At 36.3% G+C, this 19802-nt stretch overlaps 2 protein-coding genes across 8 annotated transcripts; both read left to right on the top strand.

The window, feature by feature from the left end:
• The first annotated feature begins 310 nt into the window (after positions 1-310).
• On the top strand, positions 311-2747 carry LOC140773155 (protein STRICTOSIDINE SYNTHASE-LIKE 4-like). 2 transcript variants are annotated; one of them, XM_073115567.1, is made up of 6 exons: positions 311-492; positions 599-811; positions 900-955; positions 1482-1718; positions 2119-2251; positions 2339-2747. In XM_073115567.1, the coding sequence occupies exons 1-6, from the start codon at positions 343-345 to the stop codon at positions 2603-2605; spliced, it is 1056 nt and encodes a 351-aa protein (XP_072971668.1). In that variant the 5' UTR covers positions 311-342; the 3' UTR covers positions 2606-2747. The 2 variants fall into 2 exon arrangements, with proteins under 2 accessions (XP_072971668.1, XP_072971667.1); XM_073115566.1 differs by having other exon boundaries at positions 313-492; positions 888-955.
• A 474-nt stretch (positions 2748-3221) lies between these two features.
• LOC140773154 (uncharacterized) lies at positions 3222-18259 on the top strand. 6 transcript variants are annotated; one of them, XM_073115561.1, is made up of 15 exons: positions 3326-3813; positions 4336-4485; positions 4586-4798; positions 4882-4971; positions 5223-5339; positions 6674-6943; positions 7103-7259; positions 7809-7886; positions 9339-9439; positions 9946-10116; positions 11093-11167; positions 11488-11583; positions 13280-13608; positions 17498-17599; positions 17675-18259. In XM_073115561.1, exons 1-15 carry the CDS (start codon positions 3433-3435, stop codon positions 17706-17708), a joined length of 2364 nt encoding a protein of 787 aa, XP_072971662.1. In that variant the 5' UTR covers positions 3326-3432; the 3' UTR covers positions 17709-18259. The 6 variants fall into 6 exon arrangements, 5 of the variants coding, with proteins under 5 accessions (XP_072971666.1, XP_072971662.1, XP_072971665.1 ...); XM_073115564.1 differs by lacking the exons at positions 17498-17599; positions 17675-18259 and adding an exon at positions 15442-17432 and having other exon boundaries at positions 3327-3813; XM_073115563.1 differs by lacking the exons at positions 17498-17599; positions 17675-18259 and adding an exon at positions 14583-15435 and having other exon boundaries at positions 3328-3813.
• Positions 18260-19802: the final 1543 nt, after the last annotated feature.

Below are 19802 nucleotides of genomic sequence, written 5' to 3'. Positions count from 1 at the left end.
TATATATATATATATATGATTTATAGAGACACAGAGGGATAGAATATAGAAGCCATAGGTGGTCTTCTATGATAGGTGCGATGGTCCATCGCAGTAAGTATTTTTCTAGCAAAATATTAACCAGCATTAGCGAGTTTGGGTAATGTCTGGATCAAAAAAAGCCCTTCCTTTACGGCGCCGTGACTTCCGCTGCGATGGTGGACTAGAAACGCGCGCTACGATTGCCAGTAGTTATTACGTAAATTCTTTGGCTTTTTTAATATATATATATATATATTACCAGGTCAAACTATCTAGATGATAAATTCTCTACGGCTCTACCACTCGCTCATCCATTCTGAGATGGCAAGGTTATTCTTGTTAGCCACAGCTGCTCTAGCTTCTGTACTCTCACTCTTGCTCCAAGTACTCCTCCAATCTCCAATCTCTCCTCTTCCCCTCTCCCTTCCCTCCTCCTCTACTCTACCCTTCCCTCCCAACAACCTCCTCCAGGTTCGCTCTCTTGCATCTATAGTGTGATATGAGCTACTTAATTGGTACTTCTTTTATTAATATTTCTACTGATGTATATTGGTCAATTTATTTGGGATAAATTAAGGGTGTGGATAAGTTAGGAGAGGGGATACTGGAGGGCCCGGAAGATGTATCCGTCGATAGCGAGGGTACGCTGTACACAGCGACGAGGGACGGTTGGATCAGGAGGATGCACCCGAACGGCTCCTGGGAGGAATGGAAGCTGCTCGGAGGAGCAGCTCTTCTTGGGATAAGTGTATCAGCACCCGGATATCTCCTTATCTGCGACGCCGATAAGGTACTCCAAACACTTCTTATCCGATTGGGCTTTATTTCCACTTGCGTCGTCTTGATTTGATTTAGTTAAATGGCAGGGGCTGTTAAAGGTCGGAGAGGAAGGAGTGACAACTCTTGCTACCGAAGCCGATGGGATTAAGTTCAGGTTAAGCAATCTAAACTACTCCTTATGCCAAGATGCATGGCATCTGTTGCTAAGTATAACTATAAGATCGATGATTCGATAGTAACTAAGAAATTGCTGAAATAAGGTGAGATTCTATCCTGGAATTTATTCAGGAATAGAACTGTCGTTGTACTTCCGTTAATTGTTTAATCGATTAAATTAGTCATAAACTTTAAATTATATTACTTTGATTGAAAAGAGGTTGTCAACCCAGAGAGGAGTCAATATCTCTAATCATCTAGAGGTAGTTGTGAAAATACTTTCTGCTATAATAATCCAATTAAAAATATTTTATGTATAAAATTTGAATCTCCTCTTACAATATTGTTTAGTTTTCAACACTAGCATGCATTTATTTGAAAACGAAAAAAGTATGTGGAAGGAATGTTAGACTTAAAAGAGGCAACTAATGCTGTTTATAGATATACTTCCACCGATGATGTCCTTATTCTTATCTTCACTAATTATGCGACAAGATAGTCTTATTCTTATCTTTGCTTCTTAGGTTAACGGATGATGTTGTCGAAGCTTCAGACGGTAGTGTGTACTTCACTGATGGTAGCTCCAAGTTTGGGCTTCATGACTGGATACTTGACCTTCTTGAGGCTAAGCCTCATGGCCGTCTCCTCAAGTACGACCCCTTTACGGGGAAAACTTGTGCCTTGCTAGATGCTTTATACTTCGCTAATGGAGTAGCCCTATCTCAGGGGGAAGACTTCTTGGTGGTGTGTGAGACATGGAGGTAATAAGCCTTCTGGATTTCATCAAATTAAATAAATTCATAACAAATTGAAAATTTTAAGCTGATAGATAGCGGATTAGTAAGTATTTTATATCTTTAACACATCTCCTCACATAATCACTTGGCCCATAATAGCTTAGTGAAGACATATAAGTCACTAAGGTTTGAACTATGACCTCAAAAAAAAAAAAAAAGAAATAGCTTTACTAGTATGTTAGATAATCAATTAATTTAAAAACTTAAGTTGTCAGATAAAGGATTAATAATGTAAATTATGTCTTCAACATTGTCAGATTTTTTTAAACAAAAACTCGATAATCCTAGGGCTCAAAATTGATGAACAATCGATTATGTCATTAAAATTTATCCTTATCCTGATGTTCTTTTACTATGTTGACAGGTTCAGGTGTCTGAAGTACTGGCTGAAGGGAGACCAGCAAGGTGAAGTAGAGGTTTTCATAGATAACCTTCCTGGTGGTCCAGATAATATCAACCTTGCACCAGATGGCTCCTTTTGGATTGCTCTTCTTCAGGTACATCAACTATTTAACAAGCCTTTCTTTACCAGACAATCCGATAGCTAATTAATTACCTAGCTACTGGCATTATGCTCATTTCAGCTGAGATCTACTAGGCTCGATTTGATCTACCGATCGAGCATCGCTAAAAGAATTATTGCATCATTTCCTACTCTTCTCGCGATAAGCAAGCCGACGGTCAAAGGCGCGATGGTTATTAAAGTAGCAACAGATGGAAGGATCACACAGATGCTTGATGACTCCAGTGGCAGAGTCATGTCCTTTGTCACCTCTGCAATGGAGTTCAGGGGCAATCTCTACTTGGGCAACCTTGCAATGGACTTCATAGGCAAAGTAGCTTTGCCATGAAACTATATATCTACCTCTTATACTATTTCTTCATACTTGCAGCTAGCATATGAGATGTAATTATAATGTAAGTATTTTCTTATGGAACTTCTCTTAATATTCATAAGCAAACTAATATATACTAGACTTTGATCATGGATTAGTCTTAAGGTTATTGATTATTCTATATACATAAGTGCAAGAATAAAACATGGCCGTCACGTTTATTTCATTCACGTTCTACTTGAGCTCCATCGATTGGTACCTTCAACTGTAAATCCGGGTCCACTCTAATCGTCGGTGGTGGAAGCGCCACGTAGCAGCACGTGGTTAATGGTTTAATGGTCCCGTAATTACCAATTTGGCCACCCTCGCCTTCGTCCTACAGGCGCCGTGCCGACAACACAGCCAGATCCGTCGGTCTCGTGTCTAAAACTATTTCCCTTCTCTCGACTCACACTCGAAATTTGATCCGATGACTGTGGGATCAGATAAATAGTCTACGTGGCGTATTTCTATTGGTTCGTCTCAGCAGCCCGCCATTTCCATTTAGTTATTCTACATCCACGATAATATTATGCGGTAAGTTCACCCCGTTTTGAGGCTTAACAGGCGCAGGCTGCGTGCCTCAACTATCTTGAAATCTTCTCTATCCGGCCGGTTCGGTGATCTTTCTTATTCTCACGGCGATATTTTTCACTATTTCCTTTTTCCCAGTTAAGAAGCGATTCCTATTCACTTAGCTTGCTGCTACCTTCCCCCCCCCCCCCCCTCTCTCTCTCTCTCTCTCTCTCTCTCTCTCTCTCTCTCTTTATACCTCTCCAACGATTTTTCGAGCGATCGGAGGGATGTCGAGCTTCGACGAGGACTTCTCGAGAGCCGTCGAGGATGGCTTACACCTCTCGAAGCGGATCGGCGCCGCGGCGCCGCGCCTTGCCGGCGGAATGGACAGGTCGCAGGAGTCGTTCCTCCCGGCAGCGCCGATGGTATACGCTGTCATCGTTGACCCGGCTTCCGTCGACAGCCCCGACGCACCGAGCTACCAGCCGTACGTGTACGGCTACTGCGATCCACCGGCGCTGATTCCGCTCCAGATGAAGGAGATCGCCGTGGAGGTGGATTGCCTCCTCGACGAGACGTTCGTCACCGTCCGTGGCCGGTGGTGGGTCCACTGCGTGTCGCGGAGCCGGAGCTGCGATTGCCGCTTCGTGATTCCGATTGGCGAAGAGGTGTGGTTGCTTTCTCGATTTCGTTTGATGCGCGTTTAAATATTAGAGATGATGTTTTAAGGAATTATCTTGATTATCTATGGCGTATGGCAATCGTTAGTTGTAGTGCATTTGTTAATTACACCGAATTATTCTTGATTAAGCTTAGTATTATTTCTCTTTTATTTAATATATGAATTTCTAGTAATCTCACAATGGGATGCATAATTTTGATTGGAGTGTACTATATGGATTGGCTGCCTCACCACTCAATGTTAATTTGAGAAATAATTTTTCACATTCTGAGTCATTAAATGATTAGGAATAAATGCATAAATAAAACAAAATAATGAACAAACTAGAAGGATCCATTTGATTAGGGAGAAGGCCTGGTCTGATGCCAGTGTGATCTCATCAAATTCCTAAGAACTGAAAGTCAACCTGTTACTTGATTTTATTGATAATGGTAAATTCATTATTAATAATCTAATTTCTTGATAGTTACCTTTTTTTTTCTCGATCTAAGTATGGTTTGGCTAACAGGGTTCAATTCTAGGTGTTGAGTTTAATATTGGAAGAAGATCATATGCTACTCGAGTGATTGAATCTGAGGACCAGATTATGGAGAATATTGGCAAAACTGAAGTTGGGGGCTTTTTGAAACCCCAGCTTTTTTCCTTGACTATACCCCAGGTAATTTTGTAGCACATTTTAGTGTCTTACTATTAGATTGTCTTTGAGGATTTTAAGCAACTCTCTTATTTTGTAATTCATTGCGTCTCGCTTCTTCTAGATTGATGGAGGATCAGATATATTGTTCACAATCAAATGGTCCCAGAAGTTACTGTATGCAGATGGACAGTTCTCAGTTGACATACCACTAAGTTTTCCAAATTATGTCAATCCTTTTGCCAAAATTTATTCAAAAAAGGAGAAAATTCAGTTAAATGTGAACAGTGGTATTGGGAAAGAAGTTTTTCTACAGAGAGCAAGCCATGCTTTGAAGGTAAATACCCACCTTGGGATTCAGTACAGCTTTACCTTAGACTTTAACCGGATATCTGATTGAAAACTTCACTTTACTTCCAGGAACAGAGTCGCCAAGGAGGAAAATTGACTTTCCTGTATGATGCAGCTGTTGAGAGTTGGTCAAGTATCGATTTTCATTTTTCATATAGTGTAAGTTCTTGTTGTAATTCTTATTCTAGATTCTTACGTTTATGGCTTCATACTGTTTGAGCTTATTCCTGAGCTCATGCAGCTGCACTATGACTAGTGTAATTAGCTTGTAAGGTACATGAGTTTACACTAAAAATCACATTATAATGACAATGTTTAGTGAAGCAGCGCCTAATCCTACTTCAAAATAGAATGATTTTATTGTTTCTGCAATGTGGTTACCTTTCTTAATTTCTTATGCATGTTTAAAGGTTTATTCGGGTGATTTATTTGGCGGCATACTCTTGCAATCTCCATCCGTGCATGACTATGATCAGAGAGATATGTTCTGCCTCTTTCTTTTTCCAGGAATTAACCAGAAGAAGAAGGTGAGTGAATTCTTTTGCTTCTCTCTCTCTCTCTCTCTCTCTCACACACACACACACAGAACTCGATCAATTCCTGTCTCCGCAAATAGCTTGTTTCCTGTTTTCAATTTTCCACGCAAACGAGATGCCTACATATGTAAGCTCTTTACAAAAAGAAAACAAAATAGTAAGGCCATCATATTTACAATCATAATGTGGAATATCCTGTAAGTAATGTTAGTGAAGACTGAGCTGTCAGCTTGCAAGAAAGAGGGATGATCCAAGACATCATAAAAGATTAAGCTACATCTGTCTTTTCTTTCCATGCAAACTATAGCTTAGTGTATTACTTCTTTGACAAAGTCCTTATTTTATGCCTCTAAACATAGTGAAAGATATTGATCATGTTCTAGTGGTCTCTGTAATTTTCTAAACCATACTTTTGAATTGTTAACTCACCAAGTATTCTAAAAACTTAAGCCGATAGAGAATAATAATTTTTATTTTTATATTTCACCATGACTTATTAATTCAGAGGTCAAAATGAATTTATATTTTACGATGTCCTGAAAGAGTAGTGATTTTTCTGCAACCCAGTAAACTATTTTTCTTTTTTTCATTCTAATGTGGATTTTCTATCCAAGGGGCCATATCTAGACATACATACAGCTGACAATTCACAACATTGTTTTAAATACTGCACACCAGAAGGACGAGGGGTTAGATGGATTCTTAAGACGCACCAAAAGTCAAGGAGGAGAAAGAATAAATAAAAAATTGAAAGTAATAGTAAATAAAGGAAGTCCGTAAAAATAGAATGTTCTGTCTTGTTTCACTGATAAATAGCAAGCTAGTAGTGTTCATCAATTCAGGAAACTTCTGGTAAATGCAATGGACATTGAGAGATAGGTGCTTAGGCTGCTATCCTTTGGTGGAAGCCTTGGTGATTAAGGCAGCTATTTTTAAACAGAGAAACCAAGTTTTACAACTGCTGATTGCTGAACTGGATTTAATTATATGCAGATTGCTCTGGGCAGCTTAAAATTGTCCAGGAGTTACTCTTTATGCGAACAACTTTCTTGCGAAAAACTTATCTTACATTTTGTAGTTTCTAGCTTTTCTCAAAACCACCGGATAGGGTTTTCAATGCATAAGGCTAATTTTCCCAACTTTTCAATATGCTCTCTCTCTCTCATCTAAGATATTCTTGAAATGGGGTCACCATATTGAATTGTTATGGAATCATAACTTTGGTGATGTTCGACCATGATAACATGAGGTTTTTTCCTGTCATGCCTATTTTGTGTTTTGCAATATTTTTAGATGTAGCTTATTGCATTTGATCTATCCAATAGGTCTTTCAGAAGAAGGTTGTTTTTCTTGTTGATGCAAGTGGAAGCATGCTAGGGAAGCCTCTTGAAAATGTTAAGAAAGCAATATCTTCGGCCCTCCTGGAGCTTGTTCACGGTGATTACTTCAACATAATAGCTTTCAATGATGAGTTGCTCTCATTCTCATCATATATGGTGCAAGCAACTGTGGAAATGGTAGAAAATGCCACCAAATGGATGAGCACAAATGTTGTTGCAAAAGGTGGGACAGACCTTATGCACCCTTTAAATGAGGTATTACACCATGAACAGAATATCCATTATTATTCGGGCATCGTTTAGTTGATAATTCCTTTGATTGTCAACAATAGGCTTATTTCAGGTTTAGGAGATTTGACACATATTTGTCATTTATTTTGGTTATTTTAAATGTTGACTGTCTGGTTCTATTAGGCAATAAGCTTATTATCTGGTGTTCAAGACTTTCTCCCACAAATTTTCCTTGTAACTGATGGAGCTGTTGAAGATGAACGCAACATTTGTGCTACTATGAGAATGATGCTCATGAATGGAGGATCTATCTCTCCTCGAATTTCTACTTTTGGCATAGGTAATGTGGTGATGCTTACTACACTTCAAGATATATTGTCAAACTTATTAACTGTTTTTTTTATCTTAAGATGCAATCCTTTAGCTGCTATATAAATTGGGAGTCTGGAACTGTATATCAAATGCTATATCAGATAATATTTTCTTCAACTGGATTTGTCATGTTGTGATTAGAACTTAGAAAGTTGTTTGAAACATCCTTCTCTTAAAATAATATATACCTATATGTTTGATGACAACTGAAATCATAACTATGTACCAGGTATATATATATGATATTTATATATTATATATATCTCTTAAAATCTTAATTATGTACCAGGTATATTATATATCTCAAGGTTTAGCATATATTTTGTAGTTCAACTCTCTCTCTCACTCTCTCTCTCTCTCATATTGTTCCTTCAGATTGTCGGTTGAATCATGTGAGCATGATTTTTAATGAACAGATGTTGAGATGATTTTCCATACCAATTTGTCTATATTTTACTCTTTGATATATGCAATTATTCTAATATCCTAGGTTCTTCTATTCCGTGAAACTTGTCAGGTTCTTATTGCAACCATTATTTCTTGCATTTATTGGCATCTATTGCCAGGGGACACTATGGTGCTGCATACAATCCAGGTTAGTTTTTTTTTCTTGGGATAATCCTCATTTATCACTCGTTATTTTCTCCTTGTTGACTAGATTATAAGTACTTTTCTTTATGTTTTTTATTTGGAATTGAATGATAAATCCACAAGATAATCTTCATAGAGATGTGATATTGCGGTGGATTGTGTACATCAAGTAGCAATAAATTTGGTGGAGTTTACAAGGAATATGATAGAAAAGTACCATATTTGTGAGATAGAATCCTTTGTTCTAGCTGCGGACATATGCTACATAATTTACAAAGGACTTCGTCGGAAGGCGACCTTGGATTGAGCTACATGACGAAGAGTTATAGAAGATAAAAAGAGAAGGTTGTTAATAATTCACTAATTACTTTAAAAGTTTAAGCTGATAGATAACAATGACTCTATTCTTTTATATTTTAACACTCCCTTTCACTTGGCTCGAGACATTTTATCTGACCTCAATATGTGGGTTCCTTTTCTTCTCCAGTATGATTAATTATCTAGAATAATTTAGGGTACTAGCATAGTAGTATGTACACACTGCTTATCTGCAGTGTTTTCAAAGTGTTTTTAGTGACTTCCTTAGAGGGGCAGCACACACCGGCCTCCCAGCTGAAAACACCCAGATTATGCGGATAGGGCACAAAATGGTCCGGCAAAGAAGAAAAAACTTTCTTAGACTGAACCTTAATCTCTCTATTAACGGTGCACGGCAGCGAGCAGAGCACATTCGCTAGCGGCGCATGATGGCAAGTCTCTCCTGTCTCCTATGTATGTTATCTCTTCTCTCTATGTCATGGCGATCTTTGGAGTTGCAGGTCAACTCCATCATGATGAGATCTCCAACTCGTGCCACGACATGGAGGTTGGGCTCGCCACCTTGCCAATTGCTCTTGATCCCCTTCTAGGGTTTCCCATCGCTTTCTCCTGCGATGGCTGGGTTCATGAGCAGGTGATTTGGGGAACATATTTCCACCAATTTCACGTGCTGGACATGTATGATATAATAAAAGTGTTGGAGATGCATCCAATCCTCATTGGATCAATGAAGATTAATCTCCCATCTGTGTACCTTTTTATTCTGAAACATATCAGCATCTATGTTCTAAGCTTGTTGCGGAAAGACTTTTTCCTTGTGAAATTTTCATAAACCAACTCCTCTTTTATGTTCTATTTTACCACTAAATATTATTAGCTCATGGTTTTGATCATATTATTTGTTATACATTAAAAATGGTTGTAAATGTGTGGTCATAGCTGTGAATTTTGCTTGCATACTGCCTTGGCCCTATGCGGTATGGTGTTGGTCCGCATAGCACAGACTCCTTTCAAAACATTGTTTATGTGCATATTCGTTTTGCTATTTGGATAAGTTAAATGTTCTCTTCAACTTCTTCCTCATGTTTATTGATATCACAACTCTCTAAACTAATGGTCTCTTGCTTGTTTTATCTAGATTCAATTGAAAATCATATGACAAGATGGTTTAGAAAAGCTTTGAGTCCCATGGTTGCAAATGTAGCTGTTGATGCGTTTGATCATCTTGAGGAATATGAGGTATTGTGTTGTAATTCTTTCTTTTGTTTGGTTTGCCAATTTGTGGCTTTATTACAGGTACTACTACCTACTGATGGCAGGCTGACTAGATGATTTGTTGTTCAGCATCTAAGACCTTAAACATCTTAACTTGAAATGCATGCTATATGCTAAGCCAAAAGGATTGAGCTTAAAATGCTTTCAGGGTTTGGGACCTTAGAAAGCTAAAATGTAATTTGTCATACTTAGTTCTTTTCTTTTGCATTTTATCTAGTCTTAACATGTCAATATTCATCCTTTGACCTATCACGCAGTTCAACCTTGTGCCATTTTAAGACTATCTTATCATTGTGGTTGTTGCTTATATCGACATTAACCCAGGATGTGAGCCTTAGAAAGGAAGCTATCAGTTGTCTCTGAATTATGTTCATCATCTTTCTTATTAGTGGTAGTTCAGAGGATCAAACCAAATGTATCAAGTGAAAAGCTTTCCCTTCATATAAGTGTGATTTCTTTATTTCTTTCAGGTTTACCAACTTCATCTTAAAGACATTTCAGTGAACTGCCCTTTGTTTATATCTGGAAGATACCGAGGCAAATTTCCAGATTCCCTTAAGGCTAAGGGTTACTTGGCTGACATGAGTGAAATCGTTATTGATTTGAAGGTCCAAAACACAAAGGAGATACCTCTTGAAAAAGTATGTCTGACTTTAAACCCATATTTCTTTTTTGTCTATTCCTTTTCTTATACACAGATCTGCATATTATCTCTTGTTGATCAATATCCATAGGATATTACTCCCATGAAATTCTTATTTCTGAAATTGTGAAGAAAGTATCCTTATTTATGTATGTCTCAATTGAGCATTTTGAGTAATATCTGAACTCATGATTAAAGAATTAGTATGCTTTGTGGCAATTATGATGCACAAATTATATATTATCAAATACAGAATTAACCATAGCATTATTTATGAACAATCAATTTCTTAAAATTCACTGATACAAATGGCTGGAGTAAGAGTTGCTAACCTATAAGAATTTAAGGGTTCTTTGACAACAATTTATGGCATGTCTTATTGTTTTGATAGCCAGAATTGGATGCATCTGAAGACTTTGTTGTTGGTGTTATTTTCGTCTTATTCTATTTTTGTGGAGATCTACGATTGCATTGGATCAATTATATACAAGTATCCTTCTGTGACTTTCTGTTCTTTTCAGTTACTGTTTATAAGATATCACTCTGAAGCATTCTGAGTTATGAAGAGAGAATCTGTCTGTAACTTTTAAAACTTAAATTTTCACATTTTTCTTGCAAAAGTTTTTAAGACGCTATGTATGTAATGTCCCATGTATAGAGGCCTAGAGGGAAATGTTGGTAGTTTCTCCTTGGTTCTGTGGCTTCAAATGATAATAGATAGGAGTTCTTTTTTTCCCCCCTTTTTATCTCTCTTTGTTGTGTATGGAGTTTGAGCTGACTAATGGCTGGGCTTTCTAAATTCTAATAAAATGCTATGCTTCTCTGAGATGTATTATCCTCGTGCAATATTCACTTAATTTTTTCTCTTTTGGCACAAGTGCCTTAAGAATCAAGACCACTACAGGAGTACAGATACTTTATTTTCATCTATTGAGCATTTGTATTAATTCTCTAACTGATTTGCAGTTTTTCAGGTTTTTGGGAAGCAACAGATTGATCTTCTTACAGCACAGGCGTGGTTTTCTGAAAGCAAGCAACTTGAGAAAAAGGTCAGCTGCCTTGATATAATGTTCAAGATATGCCTATTCATTATGTGAAAGCGTTGTTCGAGATGTTGGTATTGCTTCTAATTTAGTCAAAACATCATTAGGTCTAAGTTTAACATCTGCTTTGTTTCTAAATACTTCATCTGCCCTACAATGTCTTTCGCGAAACTTCTATTTGTTAGATTCAAGCCATAATATATCATGTAGTGCTTACAATATTTAGTACAATTTTTTTGGAATAAAAGCCTGGTTGTTGTTGTGTTAGTGCTTACTCTCTCCAGTTTCTAATCTCTATTCCTTCTTGGTTTTTTCATATTTTGTAGGTTACTCAGTTAAGCATACAGAGTAGCATTTCTTCAGAGTATACATATATGGTCCTGCTCCAAACTGACTCAGAAAAACTAGACACTGGAAAACTGGTGGGTATAATAAAAAATATAGAACTTTTTGTTTTTGCTTTGCATTAAGCCAGCCACCAAGGATATAATATATTGTTTTCATGACGGCTCGATTGACATAGAAGTAAGATCTTTTGAGGAAAAGGAAAACTTTCATCTTCCTTTATCTCAAGAATTATCTCAATTGTTGAATCAAACTGTTCAGTTTTCTTCTTTTTTTCCCTTTCTTGCATTAAAATTATATGAAAATTTTTAGTTACCCTTTTATCAGACCTAAAGCACCTAAGTGGAAATAAACTTTATCTAAGACATAGTTATGACTTGCGAGTAGTATATTACAGCTCGGAGAACTTGCCACTCTGCTCACCACTCAGTCAACTCTCTTTATATAAGCTCAGGATGGTTGTATGTCATTTAGAAGACATCATAATCTTCAATTCTGCCATGTACATTATATATGTCCATTAGTATTACGGAGATGACATTGTATCCGTTACTTTTATAAGATGTTGGCTTACTCAGGCTTTAAGAACAATACAGCTTGTAAATAAAGGGTCCATCTACTATATTCTAGACCAGTGGAAATAAAATCTAAAGATATGTTCTCTTGCTATAAGCCTTACAAGCTGATAAAACGAGTTGCATGCTTGACAACAGGCCCTTTTATATTTTAAGTTAGGCCTTTCATTTGCTTGAATTTGTCTTGGGCTAGAATTCAGCATCTTCTGTCCATCTGAAACTTCTAATGGCCTTCTTAACTTTGAATTCAATTTCATAGCTGTGATGAAGATATATATAGGTTCGCATAGTGTTGGCACTTGGCAGGTGATCTTAGGATGACCATCAAAACTGTTGCCGACTAGCTTGGCCACATCAGGAAGCTCTGGTCTGTTTCCAGGAGTATGACCACAGCATTTGAAATTGAGTTTTGATGTATAATTTTCTTATAGCGCTATAGTTTTTGTTGTTTCATGTGTCAAAGTGGGTTGCTTAGCTGCATGTTTGAGAGTTAATCTATGATCATTGGCCCACTAAATCAACTTAATTTGAGGTTATTTCGTACCGAACTCGGGTTGTATGTTTAGACTCATGTTTGGGCATTATTGGGAATATTTTACCCCATCATAATTCCCAAGAAATTAAAAAATTGAACCGTGTGACTAGAGTCAAAGTCAACACATTATTTGCAATTTATTATTGATGGTTTCTTTAGTCTATAACGTCAATTTTTATCCTTAGTAAACTTTGTCCTCTTTGACTAGTAGTGACATCAATCATATTGAGCCATGTGGCAAGAGTCAAGTCACCCATGTTGCAACTCTATGACAGCAATTTTGTTCATTCACACAATACTTTCATCTTAAAATCATCTTAGATCATCTTATTACATTTAACCAGGCATAAGTCATTGAAGGGTCTGAAATAATAGTATTCTGTAATGGTTATTATGTTGCTTAATATTGGCTAATGGCCCAAAAGTTTCAAGTTGTACTATTGTTTACGTGATTCTGTGATGTTGTGCACTACTTTCTTTGCACCCTTATCACTTAATATATTCTGAACAGCTAATTTATCATTTTGTTGGATTTATCATTCATTCTGCAAGTTGCAAAGACACACTATCTCTGTATCTATCATATCTGGGTTCATGTGAATACCAAATTACTCATCCAGCCAAGCTATTGTTACTCTGATAAATTGTGTTACATTGGCACAGGCAAAGAAGTCCAAATCACAAAAACATGCAGGCCCCAATGAGCGGTTACCATATCTTGTACGGGATTTGACCATGGGATTTGGAAATATAGCTGCAACAGTTGAGAATCTCCCAACAGGATTTGGAGAGCCAAAGCCGCCTGATAACTTTGATGTTATCAACAAAGCTGTCAGCTGCTGTAGCAGATTCTGTTGCTGCATGTGCTTAATCAGAACATGTTCTAAGCTGAATGATCAGTGCTTTATTGTGATGTCACAGCTCTGTGGTGCTCTCTCTTGTCTTGCCTGCTCCGAATGCTGCACAGAACTATGTTGCAATGGATCCAATTAGTAATTCACTAACTATCTTCGCATCTGTTTCCCAATGTAATGTATATACGACATTCCTTTGTGTATCTCTCTGTTGCCTTCCATTCCTTGTGACCTGTAAAAATGTCAAAATGTACAATATTCTCAATATCCTATAGAAATACCAATCTTGCAATCTACATGTCAAAGTAAATATTTGTGAGGATTTGAGTTCTTTTAGTAAACCCGTCCAAAGTCAAACTGGTGTTTTCTTAGTGAAGTGGTAATGAAGAATGTTGCCACCCTTTAGGTGAGACTTTTCAGTCCATTAATATATAGTGTGGCAACATCAGAAATATCTTTCTTATTGAGATGCAAGTTATTCTTAGTTAAGTGGTAACGAAGAATGTTGTCGCCTTTTAGGTGAGACTTTTCAGTCCATTAACAGATATGGTGGCAACATCTGAAATATCTCTTTCTTATTGAGATGCAAGATTGAGAACTAAGGGACTTGAATAATCTGCAAATTAAAGGACTTAAATCAAATAATGTATGGATAAATTTATTGCATAATCAGATTAGGTTTACCTAGCCATCATAATTTTAGAACATTGATGAACGCTCAATTTTGGCTACCTAAGCACCTTACCCAAGCATATTAGATGATTTCTTTTCATCACTTTGGTACAAGTCCAAGCAAATTTACAGAATATTCTGTATTGCAGAATGAACAATTCAGAATAAATTCTTGTATTGACTAAAATTCTCCATGCCCTGGCATTAAATGTTTTCTTCCTTTGCCATGATCCTTGAAGATCTTTCATATTTTAGCTCTTCAAAGCAAAGCACCATCTTATTTTCAACATTCCAGTCTCAATTTCACTTCCATACTAACCACATTGGATTTCTCTTATGCTCTGTATGTGATCATGAACCTGAACTATACGATCTCTGACATTGTCAGGCTCCAAAAGAATGTGAAGTAAAATCCTCTTAGTTATACCCTTTTTCCACAGGTTCTATGCTTCTGTTACCTTGGATTTCATCACTGTTACATCCTTTAACCACTCACAGATGATCAAATCATAGAGAAGATACAGGCTACAGATACAAAGTTTAGAACTTGGAGTAAGAAAAGAGTTGACAGATGGATAAGAATGAGAGTGTTGAACTATTTATATTTGTTATATATGTGCACTATGACCTTTTCTGTTAATTTGTTTCTGTTACAGTTATCATGGTGTTTGACCTGCCTATTTGCTTTGTTATGCTAATCATATGCTTTCAAGCACTCAATGATTTGTCATCCCCACAAAATGCAAGTGTAATTCAACTTTGTGCATTTCCAATTAATAGTATAGTTTTGGTGCAGATTTATTGGTATGAGCAAAATGTCTATATTCAGTACTGCATAATATATTCTTGCTGATTAAAATGGGTAGTAAATGTTACTTATGGAGCATAATTACTGAATAGCCTCAGCAATTTGCATATCATTTGCATATTGACTTAACTGGAGATTGAGTGCTTATTTTTTATTGGTATCAGCAGGATGTCTATATTTAGCACTGCATAATATTTTCTTGCTGGTAAAAATGGTTGGTAAATGTTACTCATGGAGCATAATTATTGAATAGCCTCAACAATTTGCATATCTACTTAACAGGGCAGATTGAGGCAATAGATATATGATCTAAAATGTTAAATCATTCTCATGTATTTTAACTTCTGTTCAATATATCTATGAAATGTATGCCTGCTATCAATACGAGTACTATAGTTATGAATTCCTCCTAAGCTTCTTCCTGAAATTTGTTGTTAATTTATAGCTTCAGTGAAATCCTTCACAAAGAAGTTGAATGTTGAATATTGCAGATGATAAAAGTAGTATCTCAATATGTTGTCATACAGGTATGCATCCAGTCACTTGGTAGTTGTGATTTTAAACTCTCATCAATCAGCTCTCTCTCTCTCTAAGTTTGACTTTGAATGAAACAGGAAAAATACTTCTGTAATAGTGCATAGGTACTTAAATATGCTAATGCCCATGTAAACTTATCGTCATTTAGAGCTGCCCTTGTATCTGCTATTCTACTTGCATGCTATAGGATATTACCAAGTGGAGTACTCACTTAAATACTAAGTTTGACTTTGAATGAAACAGGGAAAATACTACTGTTATAGTGCGTAGGTAACTTTAAATATGCTAATGCTCGTTCCAACTTATTATTGTATCTACTATTCTATTTGTATGCTATAGGATATTACCAAGTGGAGTACTCACCTAAATATTAAGTTTGACTCCGAATGAAACAGGAAAAATACTTCTGTTATAGTGCATAGGTACTTTGAAAATGCTAATGCTCATTCCAACTTATCACTATTTAGAGCTGTCCTTATATCTACTTGCATGCTATAGGATATTACCAAGTGGAGTACTCCTAAATTCTCTAGATAACTTGCAAACTACTCGTCTCCTTTTGCAGCAACATTTAAGGTAGTTGTTAGTTTTACTAGGTAGTTTCTTCTTTTTTGCCCTCTTCAGACTGATGTTCTTCTTGCATTGATCTTCATGGAGCTTATATTGGAAAACACCAGTTCCCACTCTGGATAGAACTTAATTTTATTGCCGTAAACTTATTATGTCACTATAAACTTGCAACTGATAACAAGTCCCTGACTAATTACATCATCAAGATGGTTCCATTGCATGCTGCACCTCCAGCTTGTTTGGAAAAATAACCTTTAGCTCATATATAAAAGTCAGTAGTACAGTGAAGTATTGAAATAATTTGCATGACAAATTTTGCAAGTTGGCTTGGAGGTATTCACATCTCGTATATTGTGGTTTTCTTTTTTTACTTTTGCATCTTTTTATGGATTGATGCCACTTTTTAAGATGATTTTTCTTGACATTCTAAGTTTATAATACATTACTTTGAAGCCTGTGGGATATTATCACATGCCATGTTTGTGGAGAATGGAAGAGCTGATGTGATTACTTTTTCTTTATGGATAATATGCCCAAGAACAGTTATAGATTTTCCATTTGAGGTAATTAACTTTGCTTGTATCGAGGAGTATAGGTCTCCTAAACTCCATATGGGTAGTTTTACGTATTATATGGCTTTTTTTTTAGTTTATCTGGGTTAAGGAGCCTAAAGCCTTGTTATTTATTAGCCCAATTTATTTTTCATTTGACATGCATCTCGAGGGAGAATATGTTGTCCTCTCTGTGTAAATCTGCGGCCGATCACTAAGAAAAAGTTGCTCATCTTGCACACAGAAAATGTACAATTCGCATACCACAATATCTTTTGCTGAATTTTAGTCAAATCTCATAATTTCACTTTGAATACTTACTAAATTTACTGATCATTTCTAACACTTTCTGTCTTATCTACATCTGTTAGCACGGAAAGAGGTACTTTAATTTTGTTCAGCATATCAAGGGCATCAATAAATGTACTTAGCAATACAATTTCATAACTCTTTCCTGCTTTTGGATTGTGCATTGTGGATAGTAACTAGATTACACTTTCTTAAATTTTAATCAAATTGATGGGCTATTGGTTATACTTTGTAACAACAGGTTGACTATTTGTAATTTTGTATCGCTGCTCTGCTTTTAATTGTTTTAAACACTTCCCAGCTTGCATACAATGGCTATATATCTTGATTTATTATGCTTCTTTGTTCAGATATTCAGTTCTTTTTAGATAATAACCCCTCTGTTTGATGTCTTAAGAGGTTGTTTAAAGATTTTTCAGTGCAACTTTTAGTGGCCATAACCTTTTGGGTGCTAAAAGATGTATATATATATATATATATATATATATATATATATATGTGATGGCAATAATTCAGGTTTCCCCACTTGTTGCTTATTTTGATCTAACCTTTTTTGCAATTTGCCATATGCCTGACACAGTCTATATAGTTCTTCAAAGGGCGTGGTCATACGTGGACTCATGGAGAGATGTGAATCCTTGCCAAATTTAATGGTCATTGGTGATGGAGCTCTAAGTTCGAGGTAAGCATGTCTAATTCTCACCATGATAGAGGTGAAAAATGGTTATTCATGGGGATTTGAAGTTCAATCTCGCAGGCCCACGAAGAAGCTGCTCGTAATCCTTAATTAACTCCCCGGAAATCCTGATTGGAGATGTGGTCTGAATGATGCTGCTTTTAATCTCCTGAGAGTCAACTCCAACTAACGCAGGTGTCAGCCCGACAAGAAAGCGATCGTGCCATCACCACCGTGTCGTGACACCTGCTCTGCTTGGTGGGGCCAATGGCGCCGCGGTTCTCATAGTGGTCAATAGAATATGCACCTGGTGGATTGCTGATTGGAGAAAGGAGAGTTCCTCCACAGCTGGATTTGGTTACATTATTATCTTCGAGGTTTGAACAAGATGTGCTTTTATATATCTTTCTATGATGCAGTCGGGACTGTTAGTTGCTGTGCGAAAATGTAGAAGGAGATAGCAAAAGGGTTCAGCCTGACAGCCTGACAGCCTGACTATGGATTCCTTGTGGAGAAGATAGGAAGATTGGGACCCAACGTCAATGCTGTCGTGGTGTTTACTAGATGGGAGTCGTCTGGAGAATAAATGAACTTCATGTTCAACTTTATATGATTTGTTATTTTGGCTTTTGTACGCTAGGGGTATCGGTATTTAATTCTTTTTTATTTTATTTTTCTTTATAAGTATATTCTCTTTTGCTTCCCCTTTATGTAGCCTATTCTAATTAGTTGGAAACAAATGACTTGTTGCTAGGGTTGAAAACAGGTTGGAGTCAAAAGATTGGATTAACTCTGACTCAAGTTGGATCGGATTCAGGTGAAATGTTTCTACGGATAGGTGTTTTTTTGATATGAATATGGATTAGATATTTCTTTTTTCAGAAATAGATATGGATATCCGTTTATCGGCATATTTTATAAATTATTATAGTTTTTAGTTTGTTTATATAAATAGTGAATATTGATATTATTATTAATAATGTATATTATTTATAGAGATTGATTTTCGTTAATTTTATATGTATTTGACATAACAAAAGATTTATTTATTTTTTAAATTTGAACCTTAAGATCTAATTATCTAATCTCTGTTTAAAAATTATTTCTATTCATTTAGTTAGGATATTGATTTAAATTTATATTTAGACTAAAAATATCCATCTAAATATGGATCGAATATTTATTATAATAAAAGGGAAGAGGAGCAAGTAGATGGTAGGCTACTATCACATCCTGACTACTTTCATCAATTGTTTATTAATAGCTTGTATTATATTTAAAGTTTTAAAGTTTTAACTTTTTGTAACTCTAAGTTATATTTCATCAATTTTGCAACTCTGATCGGTGCATATTCATCAATGTTTATACTCTGATTGTTTGTATATCCAATATGAAGATCCTAGCAACATGAAAGCCTTAGATATTGGGAGTGGTCCATGGTGTTCATAGACGAACACACGCACGCATTACTAGGTCTAGGCATACTCATCGTCCATCTTTTCGTTTCCTGAAATACGTCCGTCTTTTAACTAACTAATCAGAGAAGCCGGCTAGACTAGTAATAAATATTCCAATTAAATTTTAACATTAAATCCAAAGAGCAAATAATGTTCTTCCGATGGTGTTACAATTGTGGAGCTACCTTCAATTAAATTAATCTCAGCTTGGCGAGGCAGAGGCTGCCACGCATGCCAACTTGGGACGAGTGTGACAAGGACGCGGACGAGCTGCATTGGCACGTGATCCCAAAGTACGTTTACATGGGTGCCACGTATTGCCACGCCAATCAACGGCATGACTCTTGGGAGCCACGTGTGAATGCCATGCCATGCTTTAGAAAAACCTTCTACCATTGCCAATGGAATAAGAAAGAAGAAAAAGTTAAAACTCGGATTGAAGGAAAGCTCATATGCAGTGCACCTAATTACTTTGTTAATGTTGGCATTCACCGCACCTCTATCCTAATACTATCTGTTATGCATACTCTAATATCAACCATCCAAAATGTTCACGTACACGTACTCTATGTGTGATTCGTTCTCGCCGATCGCTAAAAGAAATATATATATATATATATATATATATATATATATATATATATATACTCCAACCATAACCATAGGGATTGCATGCAAGCGATCACTTTGTGTTAACTACTAAGTAGAGTCTCTTCTCTGCTTTCTATTCTTTTTATTATAATCTTTTTAGT

Source organism: Typha angustifolia, chromosome 13 (genome assembly GCF_048772165.1).
Source record: "Typha angustifolia cultivar Huaian chromosome 13, ASM4877216v1, whole genome shotgun sequence".
Taxonomy (NCBI): Eukaryota; Viridiplantae; Streptophyta; class Magnoliopsida; order Poales; family Typhaceae; genus Typha; species Typha angustifolia.
This window is presented reverse-complemented; position numbering and strand designations above follow the sequence as displayed.

Coding starts and splice junctions, on each gene's coding strand:
- LOC140773155 (XM_073115566.1), top strand. CDS start 343: ATGGCAAGGTTATTCTTGTTAGCCACAGCTGCTCTAGCTTCTGTACTC. Junction 812..887: donor TTATCTGCGACGCCGATAAG/GTACTCCAAACA, acceptor GTTAAATGGCAG/GGGCTGTTAAAGGTCGGAGA. Junction 1,719..2,118: donor GTGGTGTGTGAGACATGGAG/GTAATAAGCCTT, acceptor CTATGTTGACAG/GTTCAGGTGTCTGAAGTACT.
- LOC140773154 (XM_073115561.1), top strand. CDS start 3,433: ATGTCGAGCTTCGACGAGGACTTCTCGAGAGCCGTCGAGGATGGCTTA. Junction 3,814..4,335: donor TGATTCCGATTGGCGAAGAG/GTGTGGTTGCTT, acceptor TTTGGCTAACAG/GGTTCAATTCTAGGTGTTGA. Junction 4,972..5,222: donor ATTTTCATTTTTCATATAGT/GTAAGTTCTTGT, acceptor GCATGTTTAAAG/GTTTATTCGGGTGATTTATT.